Genomic DNA, 21,415 nt, shown 5'->3' on the forward strand with positions numbered 1-21,415 from the left:
GGGGGAAAATTTACTAAGGTCCTGATTTTGTCCGAGTTTTTTTTTCTAAGTGTCATCTCAGGAATTTACTAAACACAAATCTCAGCAGTGTTGGGGCTATTCGTATTGTTTTCCTCGGCTAAGTTCACAAATACGAATGAATACACCATTGGTCAAACACGCTTGTTATTAGGGCTGTCTCTTCATATGGGCTCAATGGGCTCTTGCCCGAGGGCCCCAGGAGTATAAGGGCCCTAGGCTGATAGCTGAGGGTCCCCTCTTTCCAGGGGTACCAGATTTTTGAAAATCGGCCCTGGGGAACTGGAGATATCCGACTTGAAAGCAGTGGTCCCCATCCAAGCCTATTAATTGCTCTGCCCAGCCAGATATCTCGGGTTCTGTCTGATGTAGAGTATATTCCAAAAGCTGTGACTCTCCCCTTTTGGTTGACACAGGCCGCTTGTCCCTACTATGCCCAGAACCAGAGATATCAGCCTTCCAGCAGCTGGTCCATGCTCCAGCTCCACACGCGTAATATGCCGTTTTAGATTTTCATTGGTGAATTGCTCTGGCTCCTGAACTCTGATCCCCAAGTCCACTGATCCTCCTGAAAGGTGGGATGCTGTAGTTTTTTTTTTATCCCATTCAAAGCTAAGAAATATATTTTCAGGAACTTGAGATATCTGCAGTCAAGCAAGCTGTCCTCCCACCGGAAAATGATAAATATTAAGCCCACTCCAATATCCACCCCTCCCCTACATATTAAACACCCCCTACCACCCTGGAAGTCATGTACTAGGGATTCTTCATTCAGCCCAATGCCCCCTTCTACAGTTTAGCCCCATCTGTGCAGAAAAGGAGTAATTAGCAGAAATTACTGCTCCAGGTCCTTCATGCTGAGCGGAAGATAGAACACCCCCTACCGCCCAGTGGGACATCAAAGCTGCCGTTGATAGCACCCCCCACCCCTACCGCTGGAGGATGCATTGCTGTGCCCAGGGGCCTACACTGCTGTTAAGATGGCCCTGCCTGTTATTTGATACAACTCAGTAATTTACTAAGAATAAGTATTAACACTAACTGCCGACAATAGCCAAACACTGCCGGGAAAGCAAAGAATTTGTTTTAAAAAAAAAGCAGTTTTAAAATAGATCTGATTTTTTGGTGGTGTATTCAGATAGATCAGTGAGAGAGCAGTGAGATCCGTGCATGCTTGACTGTGGAAAGAGGTGTGAAAGTGTTAAAATTCAAAGAAAATAATCGCGTGGGGTCCCCCCTCCTTAGTATAACCAGCCTCTGGCTCTTTGAGCCGGCCCTGGTTGTAAAAATACAGGGGGGAAAATGTGTAGGGTCCCCCCATATTTATACAACCAGCACCGGGCTCTTGGGCCGGCCCTGGTTCCAAAAATACGGGGGACAAAAGATGTAGGGGTCCTCCGTATTTTTAAAACAAGCACCGGGCTCCACTAGCCAGAGAGATAATGCCACCACTAGTCATAGAGATAATGCCACAGCCAGGGGACACTTTTAATAGGCCCCTGCGGCCGTGGCATTACCCCCCCAACTAGTCACCCTTGGCCGGGGTTCCCTGGAGGAGTGGGGACCCCTTAAATCAAGGGGTCCCCCCCTCCAGGCACCCAAGGGTCAGGGGGTGAAGCCCGAGGCTGTCCCCCCATCGCTGGGCGGTGGATGGGGGGCTGATAGCCTTTGTGTAAAAAAAAAGAATATTGTTTTTTTGTGGTAGAATTACAAGTCCCAGCAAGCCTCCCCCGCAATCTGGTACTTGGAGAACTACAAGTACCAGCATGCGGGGAAATAATGGGCCCCCTGGTACCTGTAGTTCTACAAAAAAACAACAAAAACCACAAGACACACACCGTAAAAGTAAAATTTTATTCAGACACACTTACACACTCACATACTTACCTACCTCCAACGCTGAGATTCATGTCCACTTGTCCATGTAGAATCCACGGGGGACCTGTAAAAATAAAATTATACTTACAAGTTACAACCAATCCAGTGTAGATCTGTCCTCTTATTTCACAAAGTAGTCCAAAGACTTGACTATAATAACAAAATGAAAGCCCGATCCACGCAGAATCTAGTGTGACATACACTGCACAGCTTGTGTTTCCCCATGTTTCACAGTAAGCACAATAACATACACATACACACTAGAGATGAGCGGGTTCGGTTTCTCTGAATCCGAACCCGCCAGAACTTCATGTTTTTTTTCACGGGTCCGAGCGACTCGGATCTTCCCGCCTTGCTCGGTTAACCCGAGCGCGCCCGAACGTCATCATGACGCTGTCGGATTCTCGCGAGGCTCGGATTCTATCGCGAGACTCGGATTCTATATAAGGAGCCGCGCGTCGCCGCCATTTTCACACGTGCATTGAGATTGATAGGGAGAGGACGTGGCTGGCGTCCTCTCCATTTAGATTATAAGAGACTGAGAGAGATTTACTGGAGCTGACTAGGAGGAGTACTGTTACTGTAGAAGTGTAGAGACTGAGTGGAGAGAGTTTACTAGTGAGGACAGTGCAGTTTACTTTATAATCCGTTCTCTGCCTGAAAAAAGCGATACACAGCACACAGTGACTCAGTCACATACCATATCTGTGTGCACTGCTCAGGCTCAGGCCAGTGTGCTGCATCATCTATTATCTATATATAATATTATATATATATATCTGTCTGACTGCTCAGCTCACACAGCTTATAATTGTGGGGGAGACTGGGGAGCACTACTGCAGTGCCAGTTATAGGTTATAGCAGGAGCCAGGAGTACATAATATATTATATAGTGAGTGACCACCAGACACACAGTGCAGTTTATTTAATATATCCGTTCTCTGCCTGAAAAAAGCGATACACACAGTGACTCAGTCAGTCACATACCATATCTGTGTGCACTGCTCAGGCTCAGGCCAGTGTGCTGCATCATCTATTATCTATATATAATATTATATATATCTGTCTGACTGCTCAGCTCACACAGCTTATAATTGTGGGGGAGACTGGGGAGCACTACTGCAGTGCCAGTTATAGGTTATAGCAGGAGCCAGGAGTACATAATATATTATATAGTGAGTGACCACCAGACACACAGTGCAGTTTATTTAATATATCCGTTCTCTGCCTGAAAAAAGCGATACACACAGTGACTCAGTCAGTCACATACCATATCTGTGTGCACTGCTCAGGCTCAGGCCAGTGTGCTGCATCATCTATATATATTATATATCTGTCTGACTGCTCAGCTCACACAGCTTATAATTGTGGGGGAGACTGGGGAGCACTACTGCAGTGCCAGTTATAGGTTATAGCAGGAGCCAGGAGTACATATTATATTAAAATTAAACAGTGCACACTTTTGCTGCAGGAGTGCCACTGCCAGTGTGACTGACCAGTGACCTGACCACACTGACCACCAGTATAGTTAGTAGTATACTTATATTGTGATTGCCTGAAAAAGTTAAACACTCGTCGTGTGACTTCACTTGTGTGTTTTTTTTTTTTTATTCTATAAAAATAAAACTCATTCTGCTGACAGACAGTGTCCAGCAGGTCCGTCATTATATAATATATAATATATACCTGTCCGGCTGCAGTAGTGATATATATATATTTTTTATATCATTTATCATCCAGTCGCAGCAGACACAGTACGGTAGTTCACGGCTGTGGCTACCTCTGTGTCTCTGCACTCGGCAGGCAGTCCGTCCATAATTGTAATACCACCTAACCGTGGATTTTTTTCATTCTTCTTTATACATACATAGTTACATAGACATCTTCTCTTTATCAACCAGTCTATATTAGCTGCAGACACAGTACAGTACGGTAGTTCACGGCTGTGGCTACCTCTGTGTCTGCAGTCGGCAGGCAGTCCATAATTGTATACTAGTATCCATCTCCATTGTTTACCTGAGGTGCCTTTTAGTTGTGCCTATTAAAATATGGAGAACAAAAATGTTGAGGTTCCAAAATTAGGGAAAGATCAAGATCCACTTCCACCTCGTGCTGAAGCTGCTGCCACTAGTCATGGCCGAGACGATGAAATGCCAGCAACGTCGTCTGCCAAGGCCGATGCCCAATGTCATAGTACAGAGCATGTCAAATCCAAAACACCAAATATCAGAAAAAAAAGGACTCCAAAACCTAAAATAAAATTGTCGGAGGAGAAGCGTAAACTTGCCAATATGCCATTTACCACACGGAGTGGCAAGGAACGGCTGAGGCCCTTGGCCTATGTTCATGGCTAGTGGTTCAGCTTCACATGAGGATGGAAGCACTCAGCCTCTCGCTAGAAAAATGAAAAGACTCAAGCTGGCAAAAGCAGCACAGCAAAGAACTGTGCATTCTTCGAAATCCCAAATCCACAAGGAGAGTCCAATTGTGTCGGTTGCGATGCCTGACCTTCCCAACACTGGACGTGAAGAGCATGCGCCTTCCACCATTTGCACGCCCCCTGCAAGTGCTGGAAGGAGCACCCGCAGTCCAGTTCCTGATAGTCAGATTGAAGATGTCAGTGTTGAAGTACACCAGGATGAGGAGGATATGGGTGTTGCTGGCGCTGGGGAGGAAATTGACCAGGAGGATTCTGATGGTGAGGTGGTTTGTTTAAGTCAGGCACCCGGGGAGACACCTGTTGTCCGTGGGAGGAATATGGCCGTTGACATGCCAGGTGAAAATACCAAAAAAATCAGCTCTTCGGTGTGGAGGTATTTCACCAGAAATGCGGACAACAGGTGTCAAGCCGTGTGTTCCCTTTGTCAAGCTGTAATAAGTAGGGGTAAGGACGTTAACCACCTCGGAACATCCTCCCTTATACGTCACCTGCAGCGCATTCATAATAAGTCAGTGACAAGTTCAAAAACTTTGGGTGACAGCGGAAGCAGTCCACTGACCAGTAAATCCCTTCCTCTTGTAACCAAGCTCACGCAAACCACCCCACCAACTCCCTCAGTGTCAATTTCCTCCTTCCCCAGGAATGCCAATAGTCCTGCAGGCCATGTCACTGGCAATTCTGACGAGTCCTCTCCTGCCTGGGATTCCTCCGATGCATCCTTGCGTGTAACGCCTACTGCTGCTGGCGCTGCTGTTGTTGCCGCTGGGAGTCGATGGTCATCCCAGAGGGGAAGTCGTAAGCCCACTTGTACTACTTCCAGTAAGCAATTGACTGTTCAACAGTCCTTTGCGAGGAAGATGAAATATCACAGCAGTCATCCTACTGCAAAGCGGATAACTGAGGCCTTGACAACTATGTTGGTGTTAGACGTGCGTCCGGTATCCGCCGTTAGTTCACAGGGAACTAGACAATTTATTGAGGCAGTGTGCCCCCGTTACCAAATACCATCTAGGTTCCACTTCTCTAGGCAGGCGATACCGAGAATGTACACGGACGTCAGAAAAAGACTCACCAGTGTCCTAAAAAATGCAGTTGTACCCAATGTCCACTTAACCACGGACATGTGGACAAGTGGAGCAGGGCAGGGTCAGGACTATATGACTGTGACAGCCCACTGGGTAGATGTATGGACTCCCGCCGCAAGAACAGCAGCGGCGGCACCAGTAGCAGCATCTCGCAAACGCCAACTCTTTCCTAGGCAGGCTACGCTTTGTATCACCGCTTTCCAGAATACGCACACAGCTGAAAACCTCTTACGGCAACTGAGGAAGATCATCGCGGAATGGCTTACCCCAATTGGACTCTCCTGTGGATTTGTGGCATCGGACAACGCCAGCAATATTGTGTGTGCATTAAATATGGGCAAATTCCAGCACGTCCCATGTTTTGCGCATACCTTGAATTTGGTGGTGCAGAATTTTTTAAAAAACGACAGGGGCGTGCAAGAGATGCTGTCTGTGGCCAGAAGAATTGCGGGACACTTTCGGCGTACAGGCACCACGTACAGAAGACTGGAGCACCACCAAAAACTACTGAACCTGCCCTGCCATCATCTGAAGCAAGAAGTGGTAACGAGGTGGAATTCAACCCTCTATATGCTTCAGAGGTTGGAGGAGCAGCAAAAGGCCATTCAAGCCTATACAATTGAGCACGATATAGGAGGTGGAATGCACCTGTCTCAAGTGCAGTGGAGAATGATTTCAACGTTGTGCAAGGTTCTGATGCCCTTTGAACTTGCCACACGTGAAGTCAGTTCAGACACTGCCAGCCTGAGTCAGGTCATTCCCCTCATCAGGCTTTTGCAGAAGAAGCTGGAGGCATTGAAGAAGGAGCTAAAAGGGAGCGATTCCGCTAGGCATGTGGGACTTGTGGATGCAGCCCTTAATTCGCTTAACAAGGATTCACGGGTGGTCAATCTGTTGAAATCAGAGCACTACATTTTGGCCACCGTGCTCGATCCTAGATTTAAAGCCTACCTTGGATCTCTCTTTCCGGCAGACACAAGTCTGCTGGGGTTGAAAGACCTGCTGGTGACAAAATTGTCAAGTCAAGCGGAACGCGACCTGTCAACATCTCCTCCTTCACATTCTCCCGCAACTGGGGGTGCGAGGAAAAGGCTCAGAATTCCGAGCCCACCCGCTGGCGGTGATGCAGGGCAGTCTGGAGCGACTGCTGATGCTGACATCTGGTCCGGACTGAAGGACCTGACAACGATTACGGACATGTCGTCTACTGTCACTGCATATGATTCTCTCAACATTGATAGAATGGTGGAGGATTATATGAGTGACCGCATCCAAGTAGGCACGTCACACAGTCCGTACTTATACTGGCAGGAAAAAGAGGCAATTTGGAGGCCCTTGCACAAACTGGCTTTATTCTACCTAAGTTGCCCTCCCACAAGTGTGTACTCCGAAAGAGTGTTTAGTGCCGCCGCTCACCTTGTCAGCAATCGGCGTACGAGGTTACATCCAGAAAATGTGGAGAAGATGATGTTCATTAAAATGAATTATAATCAATTCCTCCGCGGAGACATTGACCAGCAGCAATTGCCTCCACAAAGTACACAGGGAGCTGAGATGGTGGATTCCAGTGGGGACGAATTGATAATCTGTGAGGAGGGGGATGTACACGGTGATATATCGGAGGGTGAAGATGAGGTGGACATCTTGCCTCTGTAGAGCCAGTTTGTGCAAGGAGAGATTAATTGCTTCTTTTTTGGGGGCGGTCCAAACCAACCCGTCATATCAGTCACAGTCGTGTGGCAGACCCTGTCACTGAAATGATGGGTTGGTTAAAGTGTGCATGTCCTGTTTTGTTTATACAACATAAGGGTGGGTGGGAGGGCCCAAGGACAATTCCATCTTGCACCTCTTTTTTCTTTTCTTTTTCTTTGCATCATGTGCTGATTGGGGAGGGTTTTTTGGAAGGGACATCCTGCGTGACACTGCAGTGCCACTCCTAGATGGGCCCGGTGTTTGTGTCGGCCACTAGGGTCGCTAATCTTACTCACACAGTCAGCTACCTCATTGCGCCTCTTTTTTTCTTTGCGTCATGTGCTGTTTGGGGAGGGTTTTTTGGAAGGGACATCCTGCGTGACACTGCAGTGCCACTCCTAGATGGGCCCGGTGTTTGTGTCGGCCACTAGGGTCGCTAATCTTACTCACACAGCTACCTCATTGCGCCTCTTTTTTTCTTTGCGTCATGTGCTGTTTGGGGAGGGTTTTTTGGAAGGGACATCCTGCGTGACACTGCAGTGCCACTCCTAGATGGGCCCGGTGTTTGTGTCGGCCTCTAGGGTCGCTAATCTTACTCACACAGCTACCTCATTGCGCCTCTTTTTTTCTTTGCGTCATGTGCTGTTTGGGGAGGGTTTTTTGGAAGGGCCATCCTGCGTGACACTGCAGTGCCACTCCTAGATGGGCCCGGTGTTTGTGTCGGCCACTAGGGTCGCTAATCTTACTCACACAGCTACCTCATTGCGCCTCTTTTTTTCTTTGCGTCATGTGCTGTTTGGGGAGGGTTTTTTGGAAGGGACATCCTGCGTGACACTGCAGTGCCACTCCTAGATGGGCCCGGTGTTTGTGTCGGCCACTAGGGTCGCTTATCTTACTCACACAGCGACCTCGGTGCAAATTTTAGGACTATAAATAATATTGTGAGGTGTGAGGTATTCAGAATAGACTGAAAATGAGTGTAAATTATGGTTTTTGAGGTTAATAATACTTTGGGATCAAAATGACCCCCAAATTCTATGATTTAAGCTGTTTTTTAGTGTTTTTTGAAAAAAACACCCGAATCCAAAACACACCCGAATCCGACAAAAAAAATTCGGTGAGGTTTTGCCAAAACGCGTTCGAACCCAAAACACGGCCGCGGAACCGAACCCAAAACCAAAACACAAAACCCGAAAAATTTCAGGCGCTCATCTCTAATACACACTAGAGATGAGCGCCTGAAATTTTTCGGGTTTTGTGTTTTGGTTTTGGGTTCGGTTCCGCGGCCGTGTTTTGGGTTCGAACGCGTTTTGGCAAAACCTCACCGAATTTTTTTTGTCGGATTCGGGTGTGTTTTGGATTCGGGTGTTTTTTTCAAAAAACACTAAAAAACAGCTTAAATCATAGAATTTGGGGGTCATTTTGATCCCAAAGTATTATTAACCTCAAAAACCATAATTTACACTCATTTTCAGTCTATTCTGAATACCTCACACCTCACAATATTATTTTTAGTCCTAAAATTTGCACCGAGGTCGCTGTGTAAGATAAGCGACCCTAGTGGCCGACACAAACACCGGGCCCATCTAGGAGTGGCACTGCAGTGTCACGCAGGATGTCCCTTCCAAAAAAAACCCTCCCCAAACAGCACATGACGCAAAGAAAAAAAGAGGCGCAATGAGGTAGCTGTGTGAGTAAGATTAGCGACCCTAGTGGCCGACACAAACACCGGGCCCATCTAGGAGTGGCACTGCAGTGTCACGCAGGATGGCCCTTCCAAAAAACCCTCCCCAAACAGCACATGACGCAAAGAAAAAAAGAGGCGCAATGAGGTAGCTGTGTGAGTAAGATTAGCGACCCTAGTGGCCGACACAAACACCGGGCCCATCTAGGAGTGGCACTGCAGTGTCACGCAGGATGTCCCTTCCAAAAAACCCTCCCCAAACAGCACATGACGCAAAGAAAAAAAGAGGCGCAATGAGGTAGCTGACTGTGTGAGTAAGATTAGCGACCCTAGTGGCCGACACAAACACCGGGCCCATTTAGGAGTGGCACTGCAGTGTCACGCAGGATGTCCCTTCCAAAAAACCCTCCCCAATCAGCACATGATGCAAAGAAAAAGAAAAGAAAAAAGAGGTGCAAGATGGAATTGTCCTTGGGCCCTCCCACCCACCCTTATGTTGTATAAACAAAACAGGACATGCACACTTTAACCAACCCATCATTTCAGTGACAGGGTCTGCCACACGACTGTGACTGATATGACGGGTTGGTTTGGACCCCCCCCAAAAAAGAAGCAATTAATCTCTCCTTGCACAAACTGGCTCTACAGAGGCAAGATGTCCACCTCATCATCACCCTCCGATATATAACCGTGTACATCCCCCTCCTCACAGATTATCAATTCGTCCCCACTGGAATCCACCATCTCAGCTCCCTGTGTACTTTGTGGAGGCAATTGCTGCTGGTCAATGTCTCCGCGGAGGAATTGATTATAATTCATTTTAATGAACATCATCTTCTCCACATTTTCTGGATGTAACCTCGTACGCCGATTGCTGACAAGGTGAGCGGCGGCACTAAACACTCTTTCGGAGTACACACTTGTGGGAGGGCAACTTAGGTAGAATAAAGCCAGTTTGTGCAAGGGCCTCCAAATTGTCTCTTTTTCCTGCCAGTATAAGTACGGACTGTGTGACGTGCCTACTTGGATGCGGTCACTCATATAATCCTCCACCATTCTATCAATGTTGAGAGAATCATATGCAGTGACAGTAGACGACATGTCCGTAATCGTTGTCAGGTCCTTCAGTCCGGACCAGATGTCAGCATCAGCAGTCGCTCCAGACTGCCCTGCATCACCGCCAGCGGGTGGGCTCGGAATTCTGAGCCTTTTCCTCGCACCCCCAGTTGCGGGAGAATGTGAAGGAGGAGATGTTGACAGGTCGCGTTCCGCTTGACTTGACAATTTTGTCACCAGCAGGTCTTTCAACCCCAGCAGACTTGTGTCTGCCGGAAAGAGAGATCCAAGGTAGGCTTTAAATCTAGGATCGAGCACGGTGGCCAAAATGTAGTGCTCTGATTTCAACAGATTGACCACCCGTGAATCCTTGTTAAGCGAATTAAGGGCTCCATCCACAAGTCCCACATGCCTAGCGGAATCGCTCCGTGTTAGCTCCTCCTTCAATGTCTCCAGCTTCTTCTGCAAAAGCCTGATGAGGGGAATGACCTGACTCAGGCTGGCAGTGTCTGAACTGACTTCACGTGTGGCAAGTTCAAAGGGCATCAGAACCTTGCACAACGTTGAAATCATTCTCCACTGCGCCTGAGACAGGTGCATTCCACCTACTATATCGTGCTCAATTGTATAGGCTTGAATGGCCTTTTGCTGCTCCTCCAACCTCTGAAGCATATAGAGGGTTGAATTCCACCTCGTTACCACTTCTTGCTTCAGATGATGGCAGGGCAGGTTCAGTAGTTTTTGGTGGTGCTCCAGTCTTCTGTACGTGGTGCCTGTACGCCGAAAGTGTCCCGCAATTCTTCTGGCCACCGACAGCATCTCTTGCACGCCCCTGTCGTTTTTTAAAAAATTCTGCACCACCAAATTCAAGGTATGTGCAAAACATGGGACGTGCTGGAATTTGCCCATATTTAATGCACACACAATATTGCTGGCGTTGTCCGATGCCACAAATCCACAGGAGAGTCCAATTGGGGTAAGCCATTCCGCGATGATCTTCCTCAGTTGCCGTAAGAGGTTTTCAGCTGTGTGCGTATTCTGGAAACCGGTGATACAAAGCGTAGCCTGCCTAGGAAAGAGTTGGCGTTTGCGAGATGCTGCTACTGGTGCCGCCGCTGCTGTTCTTGCGGCGGGAGTCCATACATCTACCCAGTGGGCTGTCACAGTCATATAGTCCTGACCCTGCCCTGCTCCACTTGTCCACATGTCCGTGGTTAAGTGGACATTGGGTACAGCTGCATTTTTTAGGACACTGGTGACTCTTTTTCTGAGGTCTGTGTACATTTTCGGTATCGCCTGCCTAGAGAAATGGAACCTAGATGGTATTTGGTACCGGGGACACAGTACCTCCAACAAGTCTCTAGTTGGCTCTGCAGTAATGATGGATACCGGAACCACGTTTCTCACCACCCAGGATGTCAAGGCCTCAGTTATCCGCTTTGCAGTAGGATGACTGCTGTGATATTTCATCTTCCTCGCAAAGGACTGTTGGACAGTCAATTGCTTGGTGGAAGTAGTAAAAGTGGTCTTACGACTTCCCCTCTGGGATGACCATCGACTCCCAGCAGCAACAACAGCAGCGCCAGCAGCAGTAGGCGTTACACGCAAGGATGCATCGGAGGAATCCCAGGCAGGAGAGGACTCGTCAGAATTGCCAGTGACATGGCCTGCAGGACTATTGGCATTCCTGGGGAAGGAGGAAATTGACACTGAGGGAGTTGGTGGGGTGGTTTGCGTGAGCTTGGTTACAAGAGGAAGGGATTTACTGGTCAGTGGACTGCTTCCGCTGTCGGCCCAAGTTTTTGAACTTGTCACTGACTTATTATGAATGCGCTGCAGGTGACGTATAAGGGAGGATGTTCCGAGGTGGTTAACGTCCTTACCCCTACTTATTACAGCTTGACAAAGGGAACACACGGCTTGACACCTGTTGTCTGCATTTCTGGTGAAATACTTCCACACCGAAGAGCTGATTTTTTTGGTATTTTCACCAGGCATGTCAACGGCCATATTCCTACCACGGACAACAGGTGTCTCCCCGGGTGCCTGACTTAAACAAACCACCTCACCATCAGAATCCTCCTGGTCAATTTCCTCCCCAGCGCCAGCAACACCCATATCCTCCTCATCCTGGTGTACTTCAACACTGACATCTTCAATCTGACTATCAGGAACTGGACTGCGGGTGCTCCTTCCATCACTTGCAGGGGGCGTGCAAATGGTGGAAGGCGCATGCTCTTCACGTCCAGTGTTGGGAAGGTCAGGCATCGCAACCGACACAATTGGAGTCGGACTCTCCTTGTGGATTTGGGATTTCGAAGAACGCACAGTTCTTTGCGGTGCTACTGCTTTTGCCAGCTTTAGTCTTTTCATTTTTCTAGCGAGAGGCTGAGTGCTTCCATCCTCATGTGAAGCTGAACCACTAGCCATGAACATAGGCCAGGGCCTCAGCCGTTCCTTGCCACTCCGTGTGGTAAATGGCATATTGGCAAGTTTACGCTTCTCCTCCGACAATTTTATTTTAGGTTTTGGAGTCCTTTTTTTACTGATATTTGGTGTTTTGGATTTGACATGCTCTGTACTATGACATTGGGCATCGGCCTTGGCAGACGACGTTGCTGGCATTTCATTGTCTCGGCCATGACTAGTGGCAGCAGCTTCAGCACGAGGTGGAAGTGGATCTTGATCTTTCCCTAATTTTGGAACCTCAACATTTTTGTTCTCCATATTTTAATAGGCACAACTAAAAGGCACCTCAGGTAAACAATGGAGATGGATGGATTGGATACTAGTATACAATTATGGACGGGCTGCCGAGTGCCGACACAGAGGTAGCCACAGCCGTGAACTACCGCACTGTACTGTGTCTGCTGCTAATATATAGACTGGTTGATAAAGAGATAGTATACTCGTAACTAGTATGTATGTATAAAGAAAGAAAAAAAAACCACGGTTAGGTGGTATATACAATTATGGACGGGCTGCCGAGTGCCGACACAGAGGTAGCCACAGCCGTGAACTACCGCACTGTACTGTGTCTGCTGCTAATATATAGACTGGTTGATAAAGAGATAGTATACTCGTAACTAGTATGTATGTATAAAGAAAGAAAAAAAAACCACGGTTAGGTGGTATATACAATTATGGACAGGCTGCCGAGTGCCGACACAGAGGTAGCCACAGCCGTGAACTACCGCACTGTACTGTGTCTGCTGCTAATATAGACTGGTTGATAAAGAGATAGTATACTCGTAACTAGTATGACTATAAAGAAAGAAAAAAAAACCACGGTTAGGTGGTATATACAATTATGGACGGGCTGCCGAGTGCCGACACAGAGGTAGCCACAGCCGTGAACTACCGCACTGTACTGTGTCTGCTGCTAATATATAGACTGGTTGATAAAGAGATAGTATACTCGTAACTAGTATGTATGTATAAAGAAAGAAAAAAAAAACACGGTTAGGTGGTATATACAATTATGGACGGGCTGCCGAGTGCCGACACAGAGGTAGCCACAGCCGTGAACTACCGCACTGTACTGTGTCTGCTGCTAATATATAGACTGGTTGATAAAGAGATAGTATACTCGTAACTAGTATGTATGTATAAAGAAAGAAAAAAAAAACCACGGTTAGGTGGTATATACAATTATGGACGGGCTGCCGAGTGCCGACACAGAGGTAGCCACAGCCGTGAACTACCGCACTGTACTGTGTCTGCTGCTAATATATAGACTGGTTGATAAAGAGATAGTATACTCGTAACTAGTATGTATGTATAAAGAAAGAAAAAAAAACCACGGTTAGGTGGTATATACAATTATGGACGGGCTGCCGAGTGCCGACACAGAGGTAGCCACAGCCGTGAACTACCGCACTGTACTGTGTCTGCTGCTAATATATAGACTGGTTGATAAAGAGATAGTATACTCGTAACTAGTATGTATGTATAAAGAAAGAAAAAAAAACCACGGTTAGGTGGTATATACAATTATGGACGGGCTGCCGAGTGCCGACACAGAGGTAGCCACAGCCGTGAACTACCGCACTGTACTGTGTCTGCTGCTAATATATAGACTGGTTGATAAAGAGATAGTATACTCGTAACTAGTATGTATGTATAAAGAAAGAAAAAAAAACCACGGTTAGGTGGTATATACAATTATGGACGGGCTGCCGAGTGCCGACACAGAGGTAGCCACAGCCGTGAACTACCGCACTGTACTGTGTCTGCTGCTAATATATAGACTGGTTGATAAAGAGATAGTATACTCGTAACTAGTATGTATGTATAAAGAAAGAAAAAAAAACCACGGTTAGGTGGTATATACAATTATGGACGGGCTGCCGAGTGCCGACACAGAGGTAGCCACAGCCGTGAACTACCGCACTGTACTGTGTCTGCTGCTAATATATAGACTGGTTGATAAAGAGATAGTATACTCGTAACTAGTATGTATGTATAAAGAAAGAAAAAAAAACCACGGTTAGGTGGTATATACAATTATGGACGGGCTGCCGAGTGCCGACACAGAGGTAGCCACAGCCGTGAACTACCGCACTGTACTGTGTCTGCTGCTAATATAGACTGGTTGATAAAGAGATAGTATACTCGTAACTAGTATGACTATAAAGAAAGAAAAAAAAACCACGGTTAGGTGGTATATACAATTATGGACGGGCTGCCGAGTGCCGACACAGAGGTAGCCACAGCCGTGAACTACCGCACTGTACTGTGTCTGCTGCTAATATAGACTGGTTGATAAAGAGATAGTATACTACTAATATTATATATACTGGTGGTCAGGTCACTGGTCACTAGTCACACTGGCAGTGGCACTCCTGCAGCAAAAGTGTGCACTGTTTAATTTTAATATAATATTATGTACTCCTGGCTCCTGCTATAACCTATAACTGGCACTGCAGTGCTCCCCAGTCTCCCCCACAATTATAAGCTGTGTGAGCTGAGCACAGTCAGATATATATATACATTGATGCAGCACACTGGGCTGAGCAGTGCACACAGATATGGTATGTGACTGAGTCACTGTGTGTATCGTTTTTTTCAGGCAGAGAACGGATATATTAAATAAAACAAACAACTGCACTGTCTGGTGGTCACTGTGGTCGTCAGTCACTAAACTCTGCACTCTCTTCTACAGTATCACAGCCTCAGGTCAATCTCTCTCTCTCTCTCTCAACCCTAATCTAAATGGAGAGGACGCCAGCCACGTCCTCTCCCTATCAATCTCAATGCACGTGTGAAAATGGCGGCGACGCGCGGCTCCTTATATAGAATCCGAGTCTCGCGATAGAATCCGAGCCTCGCGAGAATCCGACAGCGTCATGATGACGTTCGGGCGCGCTCGGGTTAACCGAGCAAGGCGGGAAGATCCGAGTCGCTCGGACCCGTGAAAAAAAACATGAAGTTCGGGCGGGTTCGGATTCAGAGAAACCGAACCCGCTCATCTCTAATACACACAGACAGTAATACTTTTCAATCCTGCCCTTACTGTATGTGAGAGGAGACACACAGAGTTGAACTCTATTGTTTGAAAAGTCGGTTGGGTGTCTATATTTTCCTATTAGATAGGAAAAACAGACACCCAACTGACTATTCAAACAATTGAATATCCGCCACAGAGAAAGAGACACCAGTACACCCCTAGCTGCACAACCCCAGTGAGGCTGAAAGCTAATTACATCACAGTAACACTAATAATTTCTGTCCTGTAGAGGACCCAGATAGTGTACAATAGTGGCTCTCCCCCTTTGCTACACCCTGTATCAGTTTTCCAGCGTCTTGTGAGGCAGGAAGCGCCGTGTGTACTGTCTGTGGCTGCATTAAGCAGAGGATGGCGCCACAATGCAGCTGGTCCCGCTCTGAGGTAGCCCCGCCCCCTCCAATGGCGCCAGAGCTACAGTGATTTTATTATACTGGCAATGTCTACTGTTTGCTTAAAAACATCACACAGGTGCTAGTTCAAGCTGTTTGAAGCCAGTCTACATGGGGGGCTCAAGCGGGTTTTCCCCAGGAGGGTCCCGTATGCTGCGCCCACGTTCAGCCGTACTTTGATACGGGGGACCCCCCCTAGCGGGGCCCCCGGTTTTAACTCACCACAGTCATCACCCTCAGGCCAGGGCCAGTGCTAGGGTGTTCGGCACCCCCCTGCAAACTATAAATTTGCGCCCTCCCATACTTTACAGAGGGAAGGAACACAATGAAAAAGGGTATGTGGTTTCACAAGGATGGGGCATGGCCACACAATAGTGTCCCCATTTCAAATTACTCCACACAGTAGCACAATCTTATTCACATTACACCGCACGCAGTAGCGACGCTTATACGCATAGTGCCCCCAGTAGTAGCACCGATTACACGCATAGTGCCCCCAGTAGTAGCACCGATTACACGCATAGTGCCCCCAGTAGTAGCATTGCATACACACATAGTGCCCCCAGTAGTCGCACCAATTACATGCATAGTGCCCCCAGTAGTAGCGCCAATTACACGCATAGTACCCCCAGTAGTAGCACCGATTACACGCATAGTACCCCCAGTAGTAGCACCGATTACACGCATAGTGCCCCCAGTAGTAGCGTTGCATACACGCATAGTGCCCCCAGTAGTCGCACCAATTACATGCATAGTGCCCCCAGTAGTAGCACCGATTACATGCATAGTACCCACAGTAGTAGCGCCGATTACACGTATAGTGCCTCCAGTAGTAGCACCGCTTATATGCATAGTACCCCCAGTATGAGTGCTGCTGACATGCATAGTGCCCCCAGTAGTCGCACCAATTACATGCATAGTGCCCCCAGTAGTAGCACCGATTACATGCATAGTACCCCCAGTAGTAGCGCCGATTACACGTATAGTGCCCCCAGTAGTAGCACCGCTTATACGCATAGTGCCCCCAGTAGGAGTGCTGCTGACATGCATAGTGCCCCCAGTAGTAGCGCCACTAACATGCATAGTGCCCCCAGTAGTAGTGCCGCTAACATGCATAGTACCCCCAGTAGTAGCGCCGATTACATGCATAGTGCCCCCAGTAGTAGCACCGATTACATGCATAGTACCCACAGTAGTAGCGCCGATTACACGTATAGTGCCTCCAGTAGTAGCACCGCTTATATGCATAGTACCCCCAGTAGGAGTGCTGCTGACATGCATAGTGCCCCCAGTAGTCGCACCAATTACATGCATAGTGCCCCCAGTAGTAGCACCGATTACATGCATAGTACCCCCAGTAGTAGCGCCGATTACACGTATAGTGCCCCCAGTAGTAGAACCGCTTATACGCATAGTGCCCCCAGTAGGAGTGCTGCTGACATGCATAGTGCCCCCAGTAGTAGCGCCACTAACATGCATAGTGCCCCCAGTAGTAGTGCCGCTAACATGCATAGTACCCCCAGTAGTAGCGCCGATTACATGCATAGTGCCCCCAGTAGTAGCACCGATTACATGCATAGTACCCACAGTAGTAGCGCCGATTACACGTATAGTGCCTCCAGTAGTAGCACCGCTTATATGCATAGTACCCCCAGTAGGAGTGCTGCTGACATGCATAGTGCCCCCAGTAGTCGCACCAATTACATGCATAGTGCCCCCAGTAGTAGCACCGATTACATGCATAGTACCCCCAATAGTAGCGCCGATTACACGTATAGTGCCCCCAGTAGTAGCACCGCTTATACGCATAGTGCCCCCAGTAGGAGTGCTGCTGACATGCATAGTGCCCCCAGTAGTAGCGCCACTAACATGCATAGTGCCCCCAGTAGTAGTGCCGCTAACATGCATAGTACCCCCAGTAGTAGCGCCGATTACATGCATAGTGCCCCCAGTAGTAGCACCGATTACATGCATAGTACCCCCAGTAGTAGCACCGATTACATGCATAGTACCCACAGTAGTAGCGCCGATTACACGTATAGTACCCCCAGTAGTAGCACCGCTTATATGCATAGTGCCCCAGTAGGAGTGCTGCTGACATGCATAGTGCCCCCCAGTAGTAGCACCGATTACATGCATAGTGCCCCCAGTAGTAGCGTTGCATACATGCATAGTGCCCCCAGTAGTAGCGCCCCCAGTAGTAGCCCTGCTTATAGACAGTGCCCCAAGGAGTTGTGCTGCCTATACACAGTGCCCCCAGTAGTAGCTCCACTTAGACATATAGTGCCCCTAGTAATACTTATACATAATCCCCCCAATAGTAGTGCCACCTATACCCCTAAACCCCCCCCCCCCCCCCACACACACACACACACACTCACACACACACACACACACACACACACACACACACACACACTTTCTCTCACTCACTCTCTCTTTCCCTCCACTTACCTAAATCTGGCTGGCTGGATCAGGATCAACATCCTCTCCCTCTTCAAAACAGCAGCCTGGTCCGTGTAGCGCCAACCCTCCGGCCCATGTAACTCCGCCCCCTCTGTTCAGATTAGCCCGCCCCTTTTCTCATCCACAACAACACTGTGACTGCTCTGCTGTTTTGACAGGGAGGGGGGGACAGACCCTTCAGGCTGCCGGCGCCACTGCCTGTATCTGAAGTAGTGCGACAAGAGCAGCGGCAGCTGGCAGCAGGAGCAGGGGAACTCAGCACAGGGCTGCGGAGCAGGCATAGCGCCTCTCCACCCTGGCGCCTCCCTGCTTTGTATCCCTTTGAGGAGCGGGCAGCGCTGGGCCTGCTTCAGGCATATGTTAGGGGTGTGCGGCGTGCTGCGATTGTGACAGCCAAGGCGCAGTGCCCCGCTGAACAACAACCCCTCAGGATGGTGGTCCTGCAGCGGAGAAGCGGCTTTGCACCTCACAAGGCTGGTGGCCGCCCCCCCACAAGTCCCACGGTGCAGGTATGCTGTTGCCCAAACAGCATACTGAAAATAACAAATGTTTAAAAGAAATTGAAGAAAACTCTCTGGAGCTGCAGAGATGTGTATCCTTTCCTGAGGGCACTTTTTTCTAAATTGCCTGTGGGAGGGAGCATAAAGGGGAGGAGCCAGCACACCCAGTGAAGAAATTTAAAGTGCACCGGCTCCTTTGGACCCTGTCTATACCCCATCGTACTAAGGGCGGGATGTACTAGAGGGGGTTTTACCGCATTTTGCTATATACTAACCACCAGCCGCCGGGATTTCGGTGCAGAGGGTAACGCCAGCTTTGGCTGGCATTACCCCATAGAAGCCTATGGGCTTCCTTTTGCACCCATCCTGAGGGATCCAATCGGATCCCTCCCCCTTGCCCCCCTGTGTATCTCTGGCCGCCGGCGAGATGTCCTGTCCAGGGCCGTTTCTAGACAATTTGGCTCCCAGTGCGAGATTTCAAAATGCGCCCCCCCCCCCCCCCCCCCCATTGCTATAAAAAAAAAATTGCGTGCCCCCCCCCATATAGCCAGAAAAAAAGCATGCGCGCGCCGGAGGCGCGCGCGCTCCCGACAAGGCTGTGTGGCCTGATTGAAATGGGCGTGGTCTCATTACAGTGGGCGTGGCCTTGTCTGATATCACGCCCACCACAGGGGGAAAAAATAAAAATAAAAAAGTCCCCTTTTTACACATTACACCAGGCAAGTGTCCCCATATTACACAGCGCGGCAGGCAGGTGTCCCCATTTTACAAAGCGCGGCAGGCAGGTGTCCCCATTTTACAAAGTGCGGCAGGCAGGTGTCCCCATTTTACAAAGTGCGGCAGGCAGGTGTCCCCATTTTACAAAGTGCGGCAGGCAGGTGTCCCCATTTTACACAGTACGCAGGCAGGTGTCCCCATTTTACACAGTACGCAGGCAGGTGTCCCCATTTTACACAGTACGCAGGCAGGTGTCCCCATTTTACACATTACGCTGGCAGGTGTCCCCATTTTACACAGTACGCAGGCACGTGCCCCCATTTTACACAGTACGCAGGCAGGTGTCCCCATTTTACACAGTGCGGCAGGTATCCCCATTTTACACAGTGCGGCAGGTGCCCCCATTTTACACAGTGCGGCAGGTATCCCCATTTTACACAGTCCGGCAGGTGCCCCCATTTTACACAGTGCGGCAGGTGCCCCCATTTTACACAGTGCGGCAGGTATCCCCATTTACACAGTGCGGCAGGTGCCCCCATTTTACACAGTGCGGCAGGTATCCCCATTTTACACAGTGCGGCAGGTATCCCCATTTTACACAGTGCGGCAGGTATCCCCATTTTACACAGTGCGGCAGGTGCCCCCATTTTACACAGTGCGGCAGGTATCCCCATTTTACACAGTGCGGCAGGTATCCCCATTTTACAGAGTGCGGCAGGTATCCCCATTTTACACAGTGCGGCAGGTGCCCCCATTTTACACAGTGCGGCAGGTGCCCCCATTTTACACAGTGCGGCAGGTATCCCCATTTTACACAGTGCGGCAGGTATCCCCATTTTACACAGTGCGGCAGGTATCCCCATTTTGCAGAGTGCGGCAGGTATCCCCATTTTACACAGTGCGGCAGGTGCCCCCATTTTACACAGTGCGGCAGGTATCCCCATTTTACACAGTGCGGCAGGTATCCCCATTTTACAGAGTGCAGCAGGTATCCCCATTTTACACAGTGCGGCAGGTGCCCCCATTTTACACAGTGCGGCAGGTGCCCCCATTTTACACAGTGCGGCAGGTATCCCCATTTTACACAGTGCGGCAGGTATCCCCATTTTGCAGAGTGCAGCAGGTATCCCCATTTTACACAGTGCGGCAGGTGTCAAGTGGGGGGAGGGAGGGGGAGAGAGAGAGAGAGAGAGAGAGAAAAAAAGAATACTTACAACTTGCCGCTCTTCGGGTCCCGCGCGCCGGCCGCCTCCTCTGTAGATGGTTATCTCCAGTCCTCCTCTCCTCCCCCCGAGCGCTCCTGCTCGGGGGCGGGGCTTCGCGGAATGACGCGTTTGCGTCGTGACGTCACGACGCAAACGCGTCATTCCGCGAAGCCCCGCCCCCCGAGCAGGAGCGCTCGGGGGGAGAGAGAGGGAGGAGAGCAGTGGTCACAAAGTGCCGCGGCGGGCGCCCCGTGCGGTTGCACGGCTCGCCCGCCGCTAGAAACGGCACTGGTCCTGTCCCATCCGCTGCCTGCTCGACGGAGCCAGAGGAGGAGGAGGGCGGCAGCGTCAAATGAGATGTCCTGTCCCAGCCGCTGCCTGCCCGACGGGGCCGGTGGAGGAGGGCGGCAGCGGCATCCAGTCAATACCGCAGCAGCGCCATACAGGGACCTCCTCTCCCGGCCCCAGGCTGTGCTGATTGGTGCAGCCTGTGCTGACAGCAGCGGGGGAGGAGCGGCTTCTCTGTCAATCCTGCCCCCGGAGTGCAGATAAACAGCCATTGTCCTTCCTCCTCCACCAGCACAGCAGCATCTGGCATCGCAAAGGACAGCTCTTATCGGGGAGAGCTGTTCTTTGCTATACTGATCGCATATGTTAGTACATATGCGATCAGTATGTAGGCGAAGTGTGGCGGAATACTCCGCCACACGTTAGTACATCCCGCCCTAAGCCTCCCCAATATACCTTATGGATGCTAGAGAAATAGTCTTAATTTC

At 49.3% G+C, this 21,415-nt stretch overlaps 1 protein-coding gene across 2 annotated transcripts in view; it reads right to left on the reverse strand.

The window, feature by feature from the left end:
• LOC135054955 (glycine N-acyltransferase-like) overlaps positions 1 to 21,415 on the reverse strand; it is a 167,666-nt gene that overhangs the window by 79,489 nt on the left and 66,762 nt on the right. The window contains exon 1 of one of the 2 annotated variants that reach the window (XM_063958455.1): positions 1,906 to 1,964. The exons of the other annotated variant lie outside the window; for it this stretch is intronic. Coding sequence (XP_063814525.1) covers positions 1,906 to 1,928 — 23 coding nt within the window. The 5' untranslated portion in view covers positions 1,929 to 1,964. Of the gene's footprint in view, positions 1 to 1,905; positions 1,965 to 21,415 lie in introns of those variants that run through there. 2 annotated transcript variants of the gene reach the window in all.

The sequence above is a fragment of the Pseudophryne corroboree genome, chromosome 3 (assembly GCF_028390025.1).
Source record: "Pseudophryne corroboree isolate aPseCor3 chromosome 3, aPseCor3.hap2, whole genome shotgun sequence".
In the NCBI taxonomy this organism is placed as follows: Eukaryota; Metazoa; Chordata; class Amphibia; order Anura; family Myobatrachidae; genus Pseudophryne; species Pseudophryne corroboree.